Source organism: Malus domestica, chromosome 05, assembly GCF_042453785.1.
Source record: "Malus domestica chromosome 05, GDT2T_hap1".
Taxonomy (NCBI): Eukaryota; Viridiplantae; Streptophyta; class Magnoliopsida; order Rosales; family Rosaceae; genus Malus; species Malus domestica.
In genome coordinates, this window is record NC_091665.1 from 28,054,342 (window position 1) to 28,074,273 (window position 19,932).

At 36.7% G+C, this 19,932-nt stretch overlaps 2 protein-coding genes and 1 long non-coding RNA gene across 4 annotated transcripts; all 3 read left to right on the forward strand.

The window, feature by feature from the left end:
• Positions 1-2,818: 2,818 nt before the first annotated feature.
• On the forward strand, positions 2,819-4,697 carry LOC103433319 (uncharacterized). Of its 2 annotated transcripts, XR_011581430.1 has the most exons (3): positions 2,855-3,478; positions 3,587-3,867; positions 4,177-4,697. XR_011581430.1 is itself a non-coding variant. In XM_008371564.4 (2 exons), the coding sequence occupies exons 1-2, from the start codon at positions 3,020-3,022 to the stop codon at positions 3,647-3,649; spliced, it is 522 nt and encodes a 173-aa protein (XP_008369786.3). In that variant the 5' UTR covers positions 2,819-3,019; the 3' UTR covers positions 3,650-3,974. The 2 variants fall into 2 exon arrangements, 1 of the variants encoding a protein (XP_008369786.3); XM_008371564.4 differs by lacking the exon at positions 4,177-4,697 and having other exon boundaries at positions 2,819-3,478; positions 3,587-3,974.
• A 722-nt stretch (positions 4,698-5,419) lies between these two features.
• On the forward strand, positions 5,420-6,379 carry LOC114826608 (uncharacterized). Its single transcript, XR_003775577.2, has 2 exons — positions 5,420-5,647; positions 6,291-6,379. It is a non-coding gene; the product is annotated as an uncharacterized lncRNA (long non-coding RNA).
• A 10,647-nt stretch (positions 6,380-17,026) lies between these two features.
• Positions 17,027-19,843, forward strand: LOC103427550 (probable sodium/metabolite cotransporter BASS3, chloroplastic). Its single transcript, XM_070822521.1, has 5 exons — positions 17,027-17,632; positions 18,033-18,128; positions 18,245-18,551; positions 18,646-18,893; positions 19,280-19,843. Exons 1-5 carry the CDS (start codon positions 17,232-17,234, stop codon positions 19,515-19,517), a joined length of 1,290 nt encoding a protein of 429 aa, XP_070678622.1. The 5' UTR covers positions 17,027-17,231; the 3' UTR covers positions 19,518-19,843.
• The last annotated feature ends 89 nt before the right edge of the window (positions 19,844-19,932 follow it).

Below are 19,932 nucleotides of genomic sequence, written 5' to 3' on the forward strand. Positions count from 1 at the left end.
ACTATGCTCTCTAGCCCACTACTTGAGTTCACATACTTTATACCAACTTGATAGTGGAGAGCCTTTAGTCGGTACCATACCGGTATCTTAGGTTATCTACGGCTGTTTGTTCTTGTTTGTAGCTGGCCATTTTCGCACAACTCCATCGTCTATGGTTGTGCATAATTTTAGTTCTAACATCAACCACAAGAAATTTTTGGTGTACACCGAATATGATCACATAGCGTTACAGTTTCACTAAAATTACTCAACATGCATTTGTTTATTTTTTATTTTTTATTATTATTAATATGCATAATTAACGTTAGACGAAGAAATTTCAAGCAGCTAAACTTGTGTCTCTGTTACTCATCTGTTTTGTCACGTAACTTGTGTCTCTGATACTCATAAAAAAATTTCAAGCCACTAAACCATAGAAACACTTTGACCCTAAGAAACGTTAGTAAGAGACATAATGTACAAAAGCTAATCATATACAATGAGTCTATGTCTATAGTGTTCCCCATAACATTAAATTATGAATGTACGAAAGATTATAATAGTTATGACGAAGAAATTAGGTAGCTGAACCAAATAATTGAATTGAATACACGTTAGTTGAACTACTCCATCACTCCAAATATAATCCCCTAAACATTTGTTTAGCAAACTTGTCTTCAATTAATTACCGAAATTATTGTCCATAATTTATGTCAAGACAAAATCATAATCACTTATACCCCAAGTAATGCGTACTGTAATATTGTTATAACCTTTCGCAAGCTACCTTTGTTTTCCCATGTGTGACAACATTATCATTTTTCATACATTTGCAACCGTCAAAATACGCCACTAACTAGTTTTTAGTATACTGATAATTTTGTTTATAGAAAATTTCATTTTAATCCTTGGCAACGATGATTTTTAGATTAAAATCTGATTTTAGTCTCTTAATACATTAATAACCTCATTTATTAATTATATTTTGATTTTTTAATTATTTATCTTTTTCTTCTTAATTTTTAATGTATTAATTTTATTTCATTACAATTTTCATTTTCATTTCATTTATCCTAATATATTTTATTGTAAACATTTAGATAAACTAATTTTTGTTATACAATATATTTCGATGTACTTTGTCTTCTTCATTTAGGTACATTAAATTCATTATAATAGATTTTGGTGCATATATTTAGGTACACACATTTCGGTACATATATTTCGATACAAACATTTAGGTACATTAATTTAATATAATACATTTCAATGCATATATTTCGGTACATATATTTCAGTACTAACATATAAATACATTAGTTCAATATAATACATTTTGGTATATTAATTGAGTCTTTCAAGTTTGAAGAATGTTAAATAAACTTAATAAATTAAAAAACTCTTCTTTGGTCAAAAAATAAATTAAAATCTGTATATTGATAAATTTAAATATTTAATGGGAGACATTAAATAAAATGCACATTAATTATTTTGAATTAAGGACACATCAATGAATTATAATCAATATGTAATCTAACACTGGATTTATTTTAAATTTCAATATTCTTGAAGGATTAAAGTTAAAAAAATCCCTTTTATTTATCTAAAAAAAGTTTCGATTGAAATTAAATAAAAATTATATAAAAAATTGATACGTAATTATAACTAATCTTATCACGATAACTATTTTTATTTGTATATGTTAGCCCATTATAAAAGCATCTGGAAAAATGCCATCGTCTACAAATTTAATTTAAAATGATTTTTGTAAGGCAGTAAAATTAAATTACTATTTCAATTAATTTCTTAAATTGTGGAATTTTAAATTGGAGATAAAATGGATGTCACATCAATGTACGTATAGGCCGGGTAACACGAAATTTGCACCACATATGACACATGTGCATAATACATCTCTTATGTTCATTTTTGGCACGGCTAGATCTGGTATACTATAAGTATATGCACAATAATTAATGTGTCAAAATCAAACATATTTTGTCACTAAACTCATAATTATGAACTTGAAGGCAATACATGAAAAACCATCATGGATAACCTAGTGGGTAGAGATTAATTCCAAGACTTGCATTTCACACTGCACGTTTTGAGTTATTTTTTCAAATAGAGGTTGAAGGGCCTTTGTAAGTCTTTTTGGTATCTAAAATAATAAAATGTTGTGACAAAACTATTAGCTGATCTATTTTTAGAAAAAGAAAAGGTAATACATAATGGTACGACAAAGAACTCTCGCATTAACAATTAAGCGATAAATACATGATGTATGCTTATGATTGTATTTAAAGAAAACTCATATTTCATACGCATCAACGATATTTACGTATACAAAAACAGATAGCAAATCATTGTATACTAAAGAAACTTAGGGAAGATTTTGTTGAAAAAAAAGAAGATGACGACGGTGCTTTTGGTTCGTTACGACCTCTGAAATTACGAGGATTCTAATTTTCCAACTGTATATTTTAACTGTTTAACCAACCCCTTGCTCCTCGCGCCCAATCTCTAATCCGAAACTCTATCCAATATCTCCACCTCCGCCTCCTCCCCTTCCTCCACCTCGTCGTGCTTATCAGGTTCCTCCACCTCCTTGTGCTTATCAGGTTCCTCAACCCCCTCGTGCTTATCAGATTCCACGACAAAAATCACCCACCAAATCCCGCCAAATTACCACAACCACCGATTACGTACCCACATGGCAGGCCCCCATTGGGCATCCTCTTGCGCACTACAAGTTGAAAACACAGGGAATCACAGCCCATTTTCCAACCGGGGCCCACCCTCCCACCACCAATAATTGATCATTGTCCTGATCCCCTCTGTACTCAAGCTGGCACCACTCTCTCCTTCTACACTTGTACTAGATCACTACCTCCACTCCAAAAATCTTCCAATCCCCTCCTCCTCCAAAATCTCAAAAACCCTAATTCTTTGTAAATATCACCACCACCGCAAATAAATAAATAAATAAAAATCTCTCTTCGCTTCATGCTTTTGGGTTGACTCAGGGATTTTAACAAACATGCTGCAGCTGCTACACTTCATGTTGTGCTTCCTCCTCTCATGGATCACGTGCTCAAGTTCGAAGCCAACGTCGATGTACGACGTTCTGTGTGCCCACGGGCTTCCGATGGGGCTGCTGCCGAAAGGGGTCGTCGACTTCGAAATCGACGACGCCGGCAGGTTTACGGTCCACCTGGATCAGGCCTGCAATGCCAAGTTCGAGAGCGAGTTGCATTACGACAGAAACGTTTCGGGGACGCTGAGTTTCGGGCAGATCGGATCCTTGTCGGGTATTTCGGCCCAGGAGCTGTTCCTCTGGTTCCCGGTTAAGGGTATCCGGGTCGACGTCCCCAGCTCCGGCATCATCTACTTCGATGTCGGGGTTGTTTATAAGCAGTTCTCGCTGTCGCTTTTTGAAACGCCCCCGGAATGCACGGCTGCCTCTGGCGGCGTTGAAGCCGTTGGGGCGGTGTCCAAGGTGAATTTCAATCTTCTTCTCATTTGTTATGGAAATTACTGCTACTTGGATTGAATTTTAACGGAAAAAATGTGACTGAAAGCGTGTAATTGATTGATTGATATGCAGAGTGAATCGGGGAGATTGCGGTCTAAGCTCCTTTTCGATCATGTTGGGAGGGATTTTGTGTAGAATTTTGGAGGGAGAAGTGGATTGGAATTGTGGGTTTTGCAGAGTCTGGATTAGTGTGGGTTGGGTTGAGTTTTTTTAATTTTCACTGGCCTGTGAATTCGATTCGAAACCGAAGATTGGAGGAGGCAGAGGGCAATACAGTCAGTTTGTTGTGTCTCAGCTGGAAAAAGATTGAGTGAGGCAGAAGAAACAATTTAGTCCGAAGAAGCCCAAATCAGGTGATGCATCTGCAAACAGGTTTTGTATTTGTATTTTTAAGCTCATAATTGGTATCGTGAAAATGGTATAAAAGCTTGCAATAAAAATCCTTACTTTCTGTAGCAAATGTATGTCGATTTCTGTTCTCCGTCTTCGCTTTGCTTTTCCCTGTTTTTGTTTTTGTCCACACACACCGTATTCTACGTTAAACTAATCTAAATTGCGGGAGGGAGCACAATTCCGCTTGTCAATGTGGCTACGCATACGTAAAGGAGCAAAGGAGTAAATGAGACGAAGAGAACTAACCCATCTATTTATATTGTGTCTAGTTCTATGCGCAAATCCAATTTCAATGATTGGGGTCTAAAACCTTGAAGAACTCCGTGTCCGTTGTCTCAGAGAGTTTTGAGCAGAGGTAAATTCTTTTTGCACCGGATTTTTGTTCCAGGAAGCTGTTTCTGTGTGACCAAATCCTTCGTTAGTTTTGGTTTCTTCTTTGTCAGAGCAGAAGCTTTGCAGATGGTGTATGCGTAATTTTCTGTTTCTTTATGCAAGCGGAAGTATGGGGACACCGAATGTTAGCGTAAATGCTATTAATTACTTGAGTTAGGAGCCTTTAAGTGATTTTTTTCTAAGTTCCTTCAAATAGTTGAGGTACTTAGCTACATATGCTCCTTCAAATAGTTGAGGTAGACTAAGGGCTAGTTTGGTATTGATGTGCTTTTTGAAAAAACTGCTTCAGTTGTGCTGTAAAAATAATTAGCTGTAAAATAAAGCAGTGGAGTGTTTGGTAAACTTTTGTTGTAAAAATGTTTTTAACAAAAAAAACAGTGTTCAAGTGTTTGATAAATTTTTATGTAAAACTGCTGTGACTATATTAAATAACTAAAAGGGTATAATGTGAAATGTGTTGTAAATATTATGTGGATGGCCCACATGAATAGTTTGTTACTATTTATTCACATTATTTTCACTATTCATTTGTGGAAAATTTGTAAGGTGAATAGTGTCCTCTTTGATTATAAAATGAATGAGAGGAAGAGGAAGAGAGGGGTTCACGGGAGAGAAGAAGGAAAAGGAAGAAAGGAAGAAAGGAAGAGAGAGAGAGGAAAGAAGAGAGAGAAAGAAGAGGAAGAGAGAATAGAGGAAGATGAGAGGAGATAATAGAGAGAGTTATCTTTGTACTCCTATTATTTCAAATTATAATGAAAGCGCCGCTGCTGCCCCGAGGACGTACTCCAGTCACACTGACTGTAGAGGAACCTCGTAAATTTTGTGTCTTGTTTCATTTATTCCACTGCACCCACAGTCGATTTTACAACACGTTATCAGCACGAGAAGCTCTCATGTCAGTGGAAAGCACAACGCCACAAATCCTGTTCACCTCCTTCAGCTGGAATCTCACAGATAAGAAACAATTTTCATTTCATCTTCAAATCTCAGTACAATTGATTTACTTGAAGCAACTATATATATTGTTGTATGACTGTATATCATCATTTGCAGAAGCAAAAGAGTACATACTCAAAATTCGTAAAGAATTTGACAGCCATGTAAATAGCCTCGGAACTCTAACTTGCGGACCTCGGATTGAAATACTTTCTTCTTGAAAGTTGTTCGTCTGCTCAGTATCTACAACATATCAAAATTTCAGAAAATGTTAACGGTGCGATCGTGGCAGATGTCTGAAATACCAAACCAGTTTCCAATTTCCGCAGAAAACTGGGCAGCCACCTTATGAGTACCAAAACGCCATTTCGATAGCTCAAATCGAAATTGTTTCTTCACGAAAGTTGTTTGGTATCCTCTTATCCATATCATACTAAATTTTGAATTAAAACTAACGGTTAGATCTTCTCATAAGTTGCAGACACTCTTGACTCCAAAACTTATGGGAACCGTTTCGACTTTTTCGAAACTCACCGGAGGAGGAACACCAATTGGAACTTATTGTTACTATTATTTACTGAGTAACCAAAATGACTTCGAACTGTGAAATAATAATAAAAATAAAAGGGATGAAACAAAAGAAGTGGCAGACCAAGAAAATGAAAAAGCAAAACATGAGGACTTAATCATTGTATTTTCTGTTTTGGCATATTTATGTGCATGGTGTTGGTTTAAAGCCCATGTCACAAGTTCTATTTATTTAAAGCAATTTATTTATAGTGGGTAGAATTATTACCCTTTGCTTTAAAGCTTTGATATTTATGTGAATGGTGCTGAATCAAAGCCCTTGTCACAAGCTTTATTTACTTTAAAGCAATTTATTTACCATGGACGGTTTTACCGCCTATTGCTTTAAGTTTTGATGGTGCTGAATTAAAGCCCTTGTCACAAAATTTATTTACTTAAATGCAATTTATTCATTATGGCTGGAATTACCGTCTATTGCTTTAATTTATTTATTGTACTTATCTTTTGTTACTATGAGTATATACAGGACCTGAAGTTCCTTGATCAGATCAGAACCTGCAGTTTCTTGATCCTCATCATATAAAATGATTGGACCCGAAGTTCCATCATACAAAAGGATCTGGCATGAAGTCCATTGATCCTGAAGATCAGGACATGATGTTCCTAGATGAGTACCATTAGTTTGAAGTGCCGCAGTGCCTTAACTTAATTGTAATAAAAGCCATAAGAGTCTCAGTTTACAGACTATTAAATAAGGACCAGAAGTTCCTTATGTCCATACTCAAAATGGTTTAGCAGAAGCCTTTATTAAGCGAATGAAATTGATTTCCCGCGCTCTGCTCATGAAAACGAAATTGCCAATTTTCTACATGGGGACATGTAAACTTTACATGATGCATTATTAATTCGGTTGAGATATGTTATCAACCATCAATACTTCTCAGTACAACTCGGGTTTGGGAACCAACTAAACATTATACATTTACGAGTTTTTTGTTGTGTTGTCTATGTGCCTGTAAGACTACCACAACGTACTGAAATGAGGCATCATTGCAGATTAGGCATTGATGTTGAATACCATCTATCATTCAATATTTGGAATTCTTGATTGGGGATATGTTTACCGCATGGTTTGCATACTGTCATTTTGATAAGACAATTTTCCTGCCATTAGGGGGAGAAAATAATATCGTTCCAGAAGAACGATGAGAAAATATCATTCCAAAAGAATGATGAGAAAAGACCGTTCCAGAAGAACGAAGAGAATTTGTCTTATTTTGATTCACGAAGCAATCAATGAGAAAATGAAATATGAATAATTGAATGATGCAACGAAAGTGATGAAATCATATATACTTACTGCAAATGTGCCTACAAGAATTGATGTCTCAGTTGGATAAAATAATGAGACAGTAAATGATTTATCTGTTGCACGCCTGAAGCATGGCAGATTTTTAGACTCAAAAGGTTCAGTTATTCGAAAGAAGAATAATATGGCACTACTAAACTATTGCATTCCCGAAGCATAATTGTTGCATGCCAGAAGCATGACAGTCACCGCATGGATACACGTCCCAGATAGGACAATCCACAAACATGGGAATGTTGATGTCTCATACACGAAGCATAATAGACATATAGGTTCCAATGACTCAACTCCCGGAAGTGGAGATTAAAATCCAAGCTCTATAACACTCAAGAGGAGGTTATGATCCACATTCTCTCAATTATGACTATCCTGGAAGAGATAGCGTCATGCCCTTGAAGAGGCAATGGATATCCAAAGAAATGAAAAGCTTTTATGCATGCGCATGCACATGAGAATATGGGATCACGGATTGATGATAACCAATGGTAATTTTGGTTTTTACAAGTAGCTACTAAATTCATCAATGAGCTGTGTTAATATTGAGTCACGTTCTTTTGTTCGTCGACAAAAGAAAAATTATTGGCCAAAATGGAGAAAGGCAATTCCATTACAAATTTTGTAAGAACGTGGGCAAATGAACCTATATATATTTGAATACAATACAAATAGCCAAAGAATGTTAAACCAAGGAGGTTATATATGGGCATTTGTAATATAGTGTAATACACTTACATGATATGACACAAGGTTGTAAACGAGTTCATATGAATGGAGAATTATATACGAAGGGTTGTGAGTCGCCCACATTATATTTCCATAAGTAAATCCCTCAAGTATACATGGGAGCAAATTGTTCTGTATAAATTCCAAAGGAAAATGTGTCATGAAGTGTAGAAAACCCTTGAAGGATTCAAATTGCTTGAAGTAAGCCTCTGAAGGGTAAAACATAAAATATGTACTCAATACCAATGGATGATATAAATTGCCTTAGTGAGTACTATCATTATGATATTGTTGCAACATACTAAAATCTCTTGCAAGAGTCAATAACATTAAATTATAACTCTTGAAGAGTTGATGATATTAAATTGGGACTCCTGAAGAGTCTAGAAAAAATTATAAAGTGTTGAAGGAATTATTGTCTCGAGCTGCAGATCGAACAATCTACCAACACGAATCTTATCCATGATATTTATGATATTAAAAGAACCATATGGTTTGAAGATTATGAGTTGAATACTCATATGATGAAGACACTAAGAATAATCATTTATCTTCGTGAGGGTAAAGATAAATTAATATTTGGTCCAGAAGTACCACATCTTAGTGAAGTATATGCTTTATTGTATTTGGCACAATACATTGAATGAAATAAAGCTTATTTATTAATATCTCCAAGAAATTACAGATATATACATACACATGAGTTAAAACAAACAAACAGGATGGAGCCTTCACAAAGGTTGCTCATGTGAAGCCTCAGTACTCGGAAGTACCCCAGAAGGGGGAGGCACTGGAGATTGATCATGTGGCACCCCAGTACTTAGCAAAACACCAGAAGGGGAAGGCATCAGTTGCTTTCGGAATCTAGCAACGAACCTCTGGTGATCACTTTGAATCCGACTTTCGGATTCCTGCAGTTGGACGAGCTTTCTTTTCATGCTCGTAGAGTAACTATTTGCAAGCACGTGTAACACCCTATTCTCGTGCTTAAGCCCTCTGATCTCTTGTTTAAGACTTGCCACTTCCGCCATCAATGATTCAACTTGGCGAGTTTGAGCAAGTAGGCGTTGGCCCATATTGGACACAGAGCCAGCACACTGAACACTGAGAGCCAATGAGTCTTGAACGGCCGACTCTTCAGACCGTTCTGAAAGGATCTTGTTATCCCTTGGAGTGAGAAGATTCCTAGCTACCACAGTAGCGGTTATGTTATTCTTCATCATAGAGTCCCCAACCGTAAGAGGACCATTAGAAGATAAGAAGGACGGGCGCCATATATTATCCTGACGCTGCTCGTCTGTATCACTCCTAAGACTCAAATCTAAGCAAATGTTAGATGGGCAAGTCATTTTTCAGAAATGATGAAGGAAAAACAGAGGTCAAATAAAATTTCAAATGTGCAAGATAGGGGAAATTTCTACAAGCAGCAACTTTCTGAGCATACTCTTGAACACAATTGATGTCTCTATAAAAGAAGAGGCAGCAGAGCCACTTGTTCAAAGATCGATGAGGCACCGCTCTCCGAATTTCAAAAGCCAGATTTTCCTGAATAAAATTCGTTTGCATTTTTCAGACGTAATCTCAGCTTTTCAGATATCGCGTGCAACTTTGTCAAAGATCTCTGACAAAGTTGAAAACGCGTAAATCTTACTGTTCTATTTACACCACAGTTGCTGACAAGAGTAAAAGCACAGCACCACCACTTGCTATTGAGAAATCTCTATATATGTCGACATCTGTTCTCCATAACAAAGCAGACTCGCAACACTGCAAGAATACCTAACTCTTCCTCATCTCCGAGAATGCATCTTCAACATAGCATCTCGAAATACTCAGTTTTCTTCCTCTCCGAGAATACATCTTCAAACATGTCACACCAGAGCAAGATTATCACATATCTTCAGGGACCAGAGCAAGATTATCTCATATCATGCAATCTCCCTGTCCTTTCCTTTGTCCATGTTCTTGCCTGCAAAGACAAGGATAAGGAAAGCAATATGTCGGAACCTCCACTCAAACTCCCGGTAAGGAACCGATTGCCTGGAACCTTTCCTGATTGCTTACCTAGTATTGCTCTCGAGTAGTCATCTTCAACGGTTGGAGTTGGGTCTCCAGTCACCAAGAAGTGATGAACCATCCAAATGCAAGGGTTTGCATTCCACTTCTGCACCAGGGGACAAATCCTACAAGAGAAGATGCCACATATGCATGGGGGGGAAAGCAGTGAAAATACTACTTAAGCAAGGGGAGCAAGTAAGGAAAGTGAAAATGATACATTGGAACATGTGGAGACAAGCGCAACCAACACGTGCTGATTCATCCCCGACAAAGTCGAAGAAGCTCTTCACGGTACAATTTCATTCAAGATCAAGCCCCAAAGTCCTTGAAGAAATCACAAGTCCGATTCAAGATCAAGTGTCCACCACTTTTGAATCAAATTCCGCTCCAGATAAAAGGAGTAAATTCAGATCTTCGATACTAGTCTAGCAGAAAGTCCTACAACTCAGTTCAAGAAAAAGCCTGTGGAAAGTTAACAACAAGTAAAGCAACTCTTCTTACTAAGAGACTAAAGCAGAACGATCAACGATCAACCTAAATGATTTGAAATCAGGGGGAGATACTCATCAGGGGGAGCATCCAAAACAGATCAAGATTTTAACGAGTCAATCGAAGACTTGTGGCCATCCAAGGGGGAGTGTTGTAAATATTATGTGGATGGCCCACATGAATAGTTTGTTACTATTTATTCACATTATTTTCACTATTCATTTGTGGAAAATTTGTAAGGTGAATAGTGTCCTCTTTGATTATAAAATGAATGAGAGGAAGAGGAAGAGAGGGGTTCACGGGAGAGAAGAAGGAAAAGGAAGAAAGGAAGAAAGGAAGAGAGAGAGAGAGGAAAGAAGAGAGAGAAAGAAGAGGAAGAGAGAATAGAGGAAGATGAGAGGAGATAATAGAGAGAGTTATCTTTGTACTCCTATTATTTCAAATTATAATGAAAGCGCCGCTGCTGCCCCGAGGACGTACTCCAGTCACACTGACTGTAGAGGAACCTCGTAAATTTTGTGTCTTGTTTCATTTATTCCACTGCACCCACAGTCGATTTTACAACAAAATGTGATATAATAATTTATTTTATTTTTTATTTATAATTTCATCTTCAATCTTCATCATTTATCTTTATGTTATTTATTTTATTTATTTATTTATTTATAATTTTAGCTTCCATCTCTCTCGTTTATCTTTGTTTTATATTTATTTGTATTTTTATCTTCCATCTCCATCTCAAATGGAATCGTGCAATTAAAATGAGACCAAAGTTATCTTCTTCCTTGCGCCCGACTCTGCAAAAAAAAAAAAAAAAAAAAAAATCTGATTTCGACATCTTCATGTACCCCCACCTAGCCCCTACCCAAACCCGCATATATTTTGTGGCCAATTCGGAAGGGGTAGATTATCCGACGAGACCAGAGGGGCACCTGGGCTTCATTTTCGACGAGGGGAGGGGCGCGCCTCCCCTCCTGTCCCTCTGTAGCTTTGCCTATGCTCTAGTCCTCTGGATTGCAAGCGTTTCGTTCCTAGAATAGTTCCCGTAAAGCAGAAATCTCCAGAACTCCCCAACAACATAATCGTCGGCGGCGTTGAATTTCTCGCGAAGTCGGACTCGACTCGTCATCTCGAACAATCAAATTCGAAGATCTGATACGATGAGGGAAGCGAGAAGGAGAAACAAAGAGGGTATAATTGGGTTTAAGAAAGTTTCATCAAACTTTACTGTTCATCTGCCTACTTTGAAAAGAAAAAAACAGGTTTTAAGAAGCAACAAAATACTGCTTCCACTTTTCTGCTTATTTTGGCTGGAACTTTGAAAAAAAGCGTTTATTTTTACATTTACCAAACACATTTTACACTTCAAAATTTTTTCATAGTTGTTTTTTTTTTTTTTATAATTTTAGCTGTGCCAAACTGGTACTAACAATGTAGGAAGAGCTGAGGCAGAATTTCCTGTATGTCAGTATTTTGACTGGAACTGTTCCTTTCGCTTGAGTTTGAAGTGTTCTGCAAAGGGCCACTCACTTTAGGGTTTTATGGTTATGAACTTTATATATGGGATATGAACTTTATATATATCCTTTCGCTTGAGTTTGAAGTGTTATGCAGAGGACCACTCACTTTAGGGTTTTATGGTAATGAACCTTATATATATGGGATATGAACTTTATATATATTTTGCATCTGCAATAGGAATATCATGATTTTTTGTGCTAATTATATCTTTTTAGTATTTTTCTCGGAAAATATTTTCCTCCCTCACTGTTTGACATGTGGACAAATTTGCTTTTTGTGCTATATAAGTTGATGCAGTTTTGTATACGTGCCAACTTATAATTTGCAGTTGAGAGATAGATTTTAATTGTACAAAAAAAAAAAAAAAAACTTGTGTTCATTTTTCTCAATCTTCGAGACTTTTTTCTTAGGCCAACCTCATTTTGATTTCTCTTGTATTTATTTTTTTCCTATGGACCCTTGGTGCCTGGATGTTCAAGGCTTTAAGGCAAAGATTCTGAATGATTGATGGAAAAGCCTAAACTTGTAAATGGCTCGAATTTTAATCAGATTAGTTTTGATTCATATCTGAATTCATTTATAATTAGATTAATGGATTTAGTATCTATTTGGATCATCGCATGTGACTTGTCAATCCAGATTTAACTAACCTTATTGGATTTCCTAGAAAAAAAAAAATATCATTAGTAACCTCATTATTTTATTATATTTTTCTATTTGTAATTAAATTTTTCGTGTTGAATAATAAGAAAATAGAATATAATTGTATTTTTATTGCATAAAAAGCTTATACTACTATTACACAAAAGAATAAATAATATAAAAATCAAATAATATGTTATATTAAGTTGGATCGTAATTATCAGATCAAGCCTCAATCCATATCCTAATCCATTTATAATCGAATTATCGAATTAGGATTTTATTTGGGTAATCGGATTGATATTCGCAATCGATAGCCTATTAATTACATCAAATTCGTATCAAAATTTGAGCCATTGACATGTCTAGCCTTGCCCCATCACCACCCAACTCAAGGCCCAAAAACAACATCAAATTAGATGTTCTGAAGTATGGCCCATAAATTAAAGAAAACATAATGCCGGTTTAAACTTGTTTTTATTTTATTTTATTTTTATTTTTAACAAATAATATTATCTACACTGAGGGAATGAGAGTGGATTTAGCCTCACATTAAACTTAAACTTGCTTTTAAAATGGCTAAAAATTCTGAAAATAAAATACTCCTCTAGTGATGTTTAGCAAAAACTTTACAAAGTTATTCTGAAATGCTGAGAAGGTGGTTTTTCAGAACACACTTCTTAGCACTATCTAAGTACAAGTACAACACATTTTTTTATTTTTACACATGATATTATTTACACTAAAGGGTAGGGAGTGGATAAGCCTCACAATGGGCTAGTAATATTGTGGTTCAAATTTGCCTTTGACGAGAATCAAACTTAAGACCTCTCACTTACAAGTGAATACCACTGGACTGTAGTAGTGGCCGCATATTTTATTTTTATTACTCCAAATAACTATCTAAAGTTTTGAAAAATTAACATTTGTTAGGTTCACTAGCGTTAAGTTATGAGGTGGACAAATACGAAGGCATGTTTTAACTCTCAAGTCATCTATGATGCTTAATCAACGCAATTTAACTAAGCAGATTTATAGTTTAACTTCTCTAAAAGGGGTCAATTTGGGGGACTAGAGCACCAAAGACAACGATTAGTGAAAACCTACTTTATTTGTCCAACTTGTCATTTAATTCTATAACGTCATCACTTAATGTCAGTAAAGTTTTGACTTAACGTCGGTTGTTGTTTAGAATGTTTTAAAAAAATAAGACTAATTTGAAATCACTCTAACAAATTGGTGATAGTTATTCGTACTTATCCCTAATTATTTTTGTTCTAGAATTATCGCTTTGATGAGAGTATTCCACCCTTGCTGTAAAAAAGAAAGGGAAAGAAATAAGATGATTGCTTCGAAATTAGAATTATTAAGCATTCTGGGGCATGCAAATAGACATCCCCACATGTTAGAGGTTTGCATCTGCATTCATTTCCATGGTGCCATTGTTACATATATTTATTATGTCCCAACTTCCCAACCCATTATGTGGTTTGTATCTGCGTTCATTTCGTGTGCATGTTAAACCGCAAATCGAACCAAACATGCTGTAATATTGGAGAGATTACATCGTTTTTGAGCTATTATGGTTCGATTGTGATTTGAAATTTGGATAAACTGCTATGTGTGGTTTGACTTGTGGTTTGAAACCTAAAATCGGACCGAACTAAATTGTACCCAACGCTAGTGAGTCTTACTCTTTTGTAGTGACCAAAAAAACCTTCTTAAATGCATTAACTCCGTTTCTTCTCCATCTTTAATGTTAAAGACCAATGACCTTTTTCACATAAAAAACTCAGTTGATCTTGAGTTTGAAGTTACAACCACCCAAATCAACTGACAAAAAATTATGTCATATCTTTGATTAAAATTTATGTCACTTGAAAGGATTATTTTGAGTTTGGCCCGATTCTGTCTAGTTGCATGATTGCAAGATATTTCTTGTTGGTTTTTTATTTTTTTATTTTTTATTTTTTATTTTTTACTTTTATTTTGTCCATCGTATTCATAGTAGGTCTAAAATTATTTTGAACTTGAAAAAGGGCGAGTAGGAGTTATTTTAGAATTCAAAGTCAGAATAAGATCCCTAACTATGATGGAATGTATTATTTCTCTTTCGTTCTCACTCGTCACATTGAAGAATGAAGAGATTCTATGACGAGCGGGGAAGATAGAGATACATCTCCATTAAACGAGAGTTTTCCTTGAGTAAAGGAGTACATAGTACGTGCCTTTTTACGCCCTTGGTTCTAATCTTATAGCGATTAATAATGGGAAATGCTAGGAAGAATATATTTTAAAACCAAATTTGGTAAACCATATGATATAACAATAAAGTAAAACTTCACAATTTAAAGAATTTAAAAAAGAAGACCAACTGTGAACTACCGCATCATGGCAATACATGTAATTTATTCTCTTAATATGGGAGTGAAATTTTGGTCTCTAATGGTGGTGAGTGAGTGTGACTAGTGGGCCAATGAAGTAGCATTTTGTTAACGTTGGGCCGATTTAGGCCTACCCAAGGACACGAGCCTGAGGAAAAATCAGGAAGCTGAAGGCCTCAAAAGAGGCCTAGTATGGGACATGAAGGCAATCGGGGCAGTGCTCGGCAAGGCAAGGCAGAGTAACTGAGGTTTGAGCATGACACTCAGGCCACCTATGCCTTAAAAGACGTGCCAACCGACTGCTAAAACATCACTTCGCCGACAAAGGTCAGGCCAAGTATGTGAAAAGTTGTCAGTAAGCTAGGACAAATAGTTGGCACATTAAGTGCTGTTTTGAAAGGTCTCAAGGGTGAAAGCCCTATATAAGGGGGTAGAGACCTCTATTGTGGGGGTTTGATGAATAAAAAAGAATAAAGTGAATGTATTAACTGAGCGCCATTTAATCTTGAAATCTATATATTGAGAGCAACACAGTGAATGTAGCCCGATTTTGAGGATAAAACAACTTACATTTTTGAGTTCATTTAATTTCAATTCTTCTCTGTAGCCCATCTTGTATTATTTAATTAAGTTTGTTAACATTACCACTTTGAGTTTTAGAAGGAACAAACACGCAGCTTTACAAACCTGAAATTCTTAGGAAAACGAAACCGAACGTGGCCATGTTATGTAGTTGCGATGCATGAACATGCGAGCCCTTGATTGCAGTGAGATTTCAGAAGACCGTTGTCGGATTTGCATGCTTCTTTGTCCAATTTCAGATGCCACTCTTGGCTCTTGGTGTGTGCTTTTGCTTCAGCACTAGAGCTTGCTTTTTTGGTTTATTACCAATCTTTCTATGTAGTTTCATGATTTCCAAAACTTCCCCGTACCAATTGCCAACGTAACAAAAACAAAAAGGTTTCAAGTCCTATCCAATATATTGATAGGTTTACAACTTTACACTAATCACGTATTGTTTGCTAACTTGCAATTCAAGAACTAATTACAATAACATTATGTCATGTAAATTTCTAATAAATAGATTTGATTTAATGAAAGGGCAATGCTAGAGAGATTAATTTTTTCATGATAATGCTAGGAAGATTAAATTTGTAAACAAAATTTGCAAACTAAATTATGTGGAAGTTGATAATTGGATTATTACTTAAGCGTTTATAAACATGCGTATTCCTATTGGTGACACATCCTTTAATTTGCAAAAATGTTTACAAATTTAGTCTCCCTAGCATTACCTAATTTTTAAAACCAAATTTGCAAACTAAATGATGTGGTTGTAAATGATTGGGTTATTAATTAAGTGTCGATTAACGTGTTTGTTTATTATTGGTGACACATCATTTGGTTTGCAAATTTGATTTTAAAATTTGGTCTCCCGAACATTATCCTTAATGAAAACCTAACCATTCCCAAATCATGCATGTAAGTATTAAATTTTTATTTACTGATAGATTCATATACGAGTCATGTATCCAGTTACCCTTATTCAAGATTTCTCAGATATTTTCTCTAAATATCACTGTTATCGAGATGCTTGACAAAATATTTGAAGGAAACTTATGCAAGGTAGGTAGTCAAAAGCAAGTAGCCAAAGTGATATGCAAACTTCATCCTGCACCAAAAATGAGAAGTTCTTGAATACACTAGTACTTCTACATGTTACATTCATTGATTTGAACATAACAAGTTCTTTTGACCACTCACCCCTTAAAGCAGTATTCTATAGCATCGAATCATGTTAGTGCTATCATATTCAACATTGTTATCCTTTTTCTTTTGTTTGATTGTAATCATGGTGTAGTTATAGTTGGAATTGAAAGAGACGCATGTTAAAACTCATAAAACAATAGAACGCTGGTCCCCAACCGGAAAATGTAGAAAGATCGCAGACAGTCTTTATAATTACAACAAAAACAAAGGGTATTTCTGCAAAAATCAAATTAAATTTCCCATCTTTTGGACCCGCCACGTTATCCCATCACGGACCGTCCATTTCTACGACCCCAAATAGCAACCCACTTTCAGAGACCCATACAAAACTAGCAACTCTGTCTAACACGCAGCAAAACACTCCCACCTTTCTTCTCTCTGTTTTGCCAATCGAATTTTAAAGAAAATCCATTCGGTCTATCACTTCATCTCTTCCCAACACCACCCAATTCCTCGCCGGAAACAACTGTTATCCGGCGGAGAAACCCCCTTTCACCGCCGACCCATTGCCATGTCCACCACTCCTATCTCCTATCCAATAACCTCAAGACCCTTCCTTTCTCTCACACCCGCCACCGCAGCCTCAAAACTCTTTGCAAACCCGAATTACCACACCCAAAGCTCTGTCTTTTCCTCCTCTTCGTCTTCCTCCAGTCATTTCCCCAAAAGGGTATTCAGAAATGGGGTTTCTCTGTCGATAAGAGCTTGCTCGACGTCGCCGTTTATCGGCAGAGTCGGGTCGCAGAGGAGGGAAGGCAACGCGTCGATGCTGTCGTTTGGGATAAACCCATCAGCTCAAATATCCAAAGGGGCTTCCGACGGCTCGTCGTCTCAGGTCTTATCTGCAATGCTTCCTTTCGTCGTTGCTGCTACCGCCATTGCTGCTCTGGCTCAGCCGTCAACGTTCACTTGGTAAGTTCTGCTTTTCTTGAATTTTTATTGGGTTTTGAATGGTCGCATGTCGAGTTCTTGTGGAATTAGCAACTGGGATTCTGTTTTTTTTTTTAGTTTATAGCAAGTCCAGTCCAAGTTGGCTTATTTTATGTATGGATACTTTGTTTTTGCTGGGATAATTAAGGATTAAATTTATAAATTAATACTATTTGCGGATACCCTTTCGTATAGATTAATCTAAAGTCATTATCTTTAATCCTGGATCATTTTAGTCAACTCTTAACTTCAGAGATTTTGGTTTAGGAAAATTTTAAAGCTCATGAGCTGGGACTGCTTGCATGTGTTTGATTATAGGCACATGAGAGTCTAATTTTTTGTTAATTTAGTTTAGCAATGTATTAACTCAAAATTAATACAGGGTATCCAAGGATTTATATGCCCCTGCTCTTGGTGGGATCATGCTGTCAATTGGAATCAAACTTTCGATTGATGATTTTGCTCTTGCATTCAAAAGGTAATATCTTTGTTCAGCATTTTGTATATATTCTTCTTACTGTCATTTATTTATCCTAATCTGTCAGTGAGGTTTTGAGTGTGCTTCCAATACTCTTTACTTCTCATCTTTTGCAGACCTTTACCACTCTCTGTTGGGTTTATCGCGCAGTATGTGCTGAAACCGCTACTTGGGGTACTAATTGCAAACGCATTTGGCGTGCCGAGGATGTTCTACGCTGGCTTTGTTCTCACCGCTTGTGTTTCAGGGGCTCAGCTATCTAGCTACGCTAGTTTCTTGAGCAAAGGAGATGTGGCCTTGAGCATTCTCCTTACCAGCACCACCACCATTGCTTCCGTGATTGCAACGCCGTTACTAACTGGCCTTTTAATCGGTTCTGTTGTTCCGGTTGATGCTGTTGCCATGTCAAAGTCAATATTGCAGGTAATTGGGAGCTTAGTGATACAGGCGATTTGGCTCTGGCTTTATTTTTTATGCTCAATGTACATTTCATTGACATTGTTATTTTGCATGTTAGGTGGTTCTTGTTCCAGTTACAATTGGTCTTGTGCTCAATACTTATGCAAAACCGGTAGTCAATTTCCTTCGACCAGTGATGCCAGTTGTTGCTATGATTTGCACTTCATTGTGCATTGGTAGTCCTCTTGCAATTAATCGGAGTCAAATTCTATCCGTAGAAGGTTTCCGGTTGATATTTCCAGTCATAGCATTTCACGCTGTGGCCTTTACACTTGGATACTGGGTATCCAAATCTCCAGGTTTGAGGTAAATGTTCCTTTGTCATGGAATGTTAAAGTACATGCTTGGAAGTCATGTCTTGTCCGCTGTGAGGAAGAACTGTGAGCCGTTGGCAAAATATGATAATTAGCAACCTTTGTTGCCGTTGCCCTTGTTTTTCACTTTGATTCCTCATGTTTCTGTGGATGTCCATAGTTAGGTGTTTATCTTTCACCCTTGATAATCTTGCAAATAGCTTACATATTCGTTGCATCCCCAGTCTCAGATAGCAAGTATCTATGAAAACTTGTCTGTTGATAGTTCCTAGGAGAGTCATTAAGCTCACTTGGTTCTAAGAAATTTTAAAGCCGAGGTCAGGAGCATTTTTATATCCCCATGTTCACGTATATATAATGTTATTGTTGTCACCACAGGCAAGAAGAAGAAGTTAGCAGGACACTTTCCTTATGCACAGGAATGCAGAGTTCCACTTTGGCAGGGCTCCTTGCAAGCCAGTTCCTTGGGAGCAGCCAGGCCGTTCCTCCAGCATGTTCAGTTGTTGCCATGGCCATCATGGGCCTTTTTCTTGCATCTTTCTGGGGCACCGGCTCTCGAATCAGAGACCTGCTGTCCCTACTAACGCCTCAAACAGGTTCTCCAATGAAGGCGTAGCAATGAAAACAACAATCAGGGAACTCACGGGGCATATATAATGCTAATTTAGTTCACACTGATGGTTGGGGTTACTTACGCAGAACATTACAAGGACGGTACAATAAAAGAGATGATCCCGGCGGTCATGTTGAACCACCTTAACCGGTTTGGAAAGCAACTACTGCATACAGAGAGGATTGGGAATCGAATATAGATGGCGAGAAAACATAGTTTAGGATAGAGTTGTAAAGTTGTAAAGTTGTAAAGTTGTGAAGCTTTTTATACCATCATGTGTATATTTATGTTGTTACCTTGTAAGTAATGATAAAGGTTTACAAATGTCATCCCCTCTCTCTCTCTCTCTCTCTCTCTCCCCGTGAAGCTCATCAGGATTTTGAAAGGCTTCGGCTAGTAAGCTCATCAGGCCCAACAT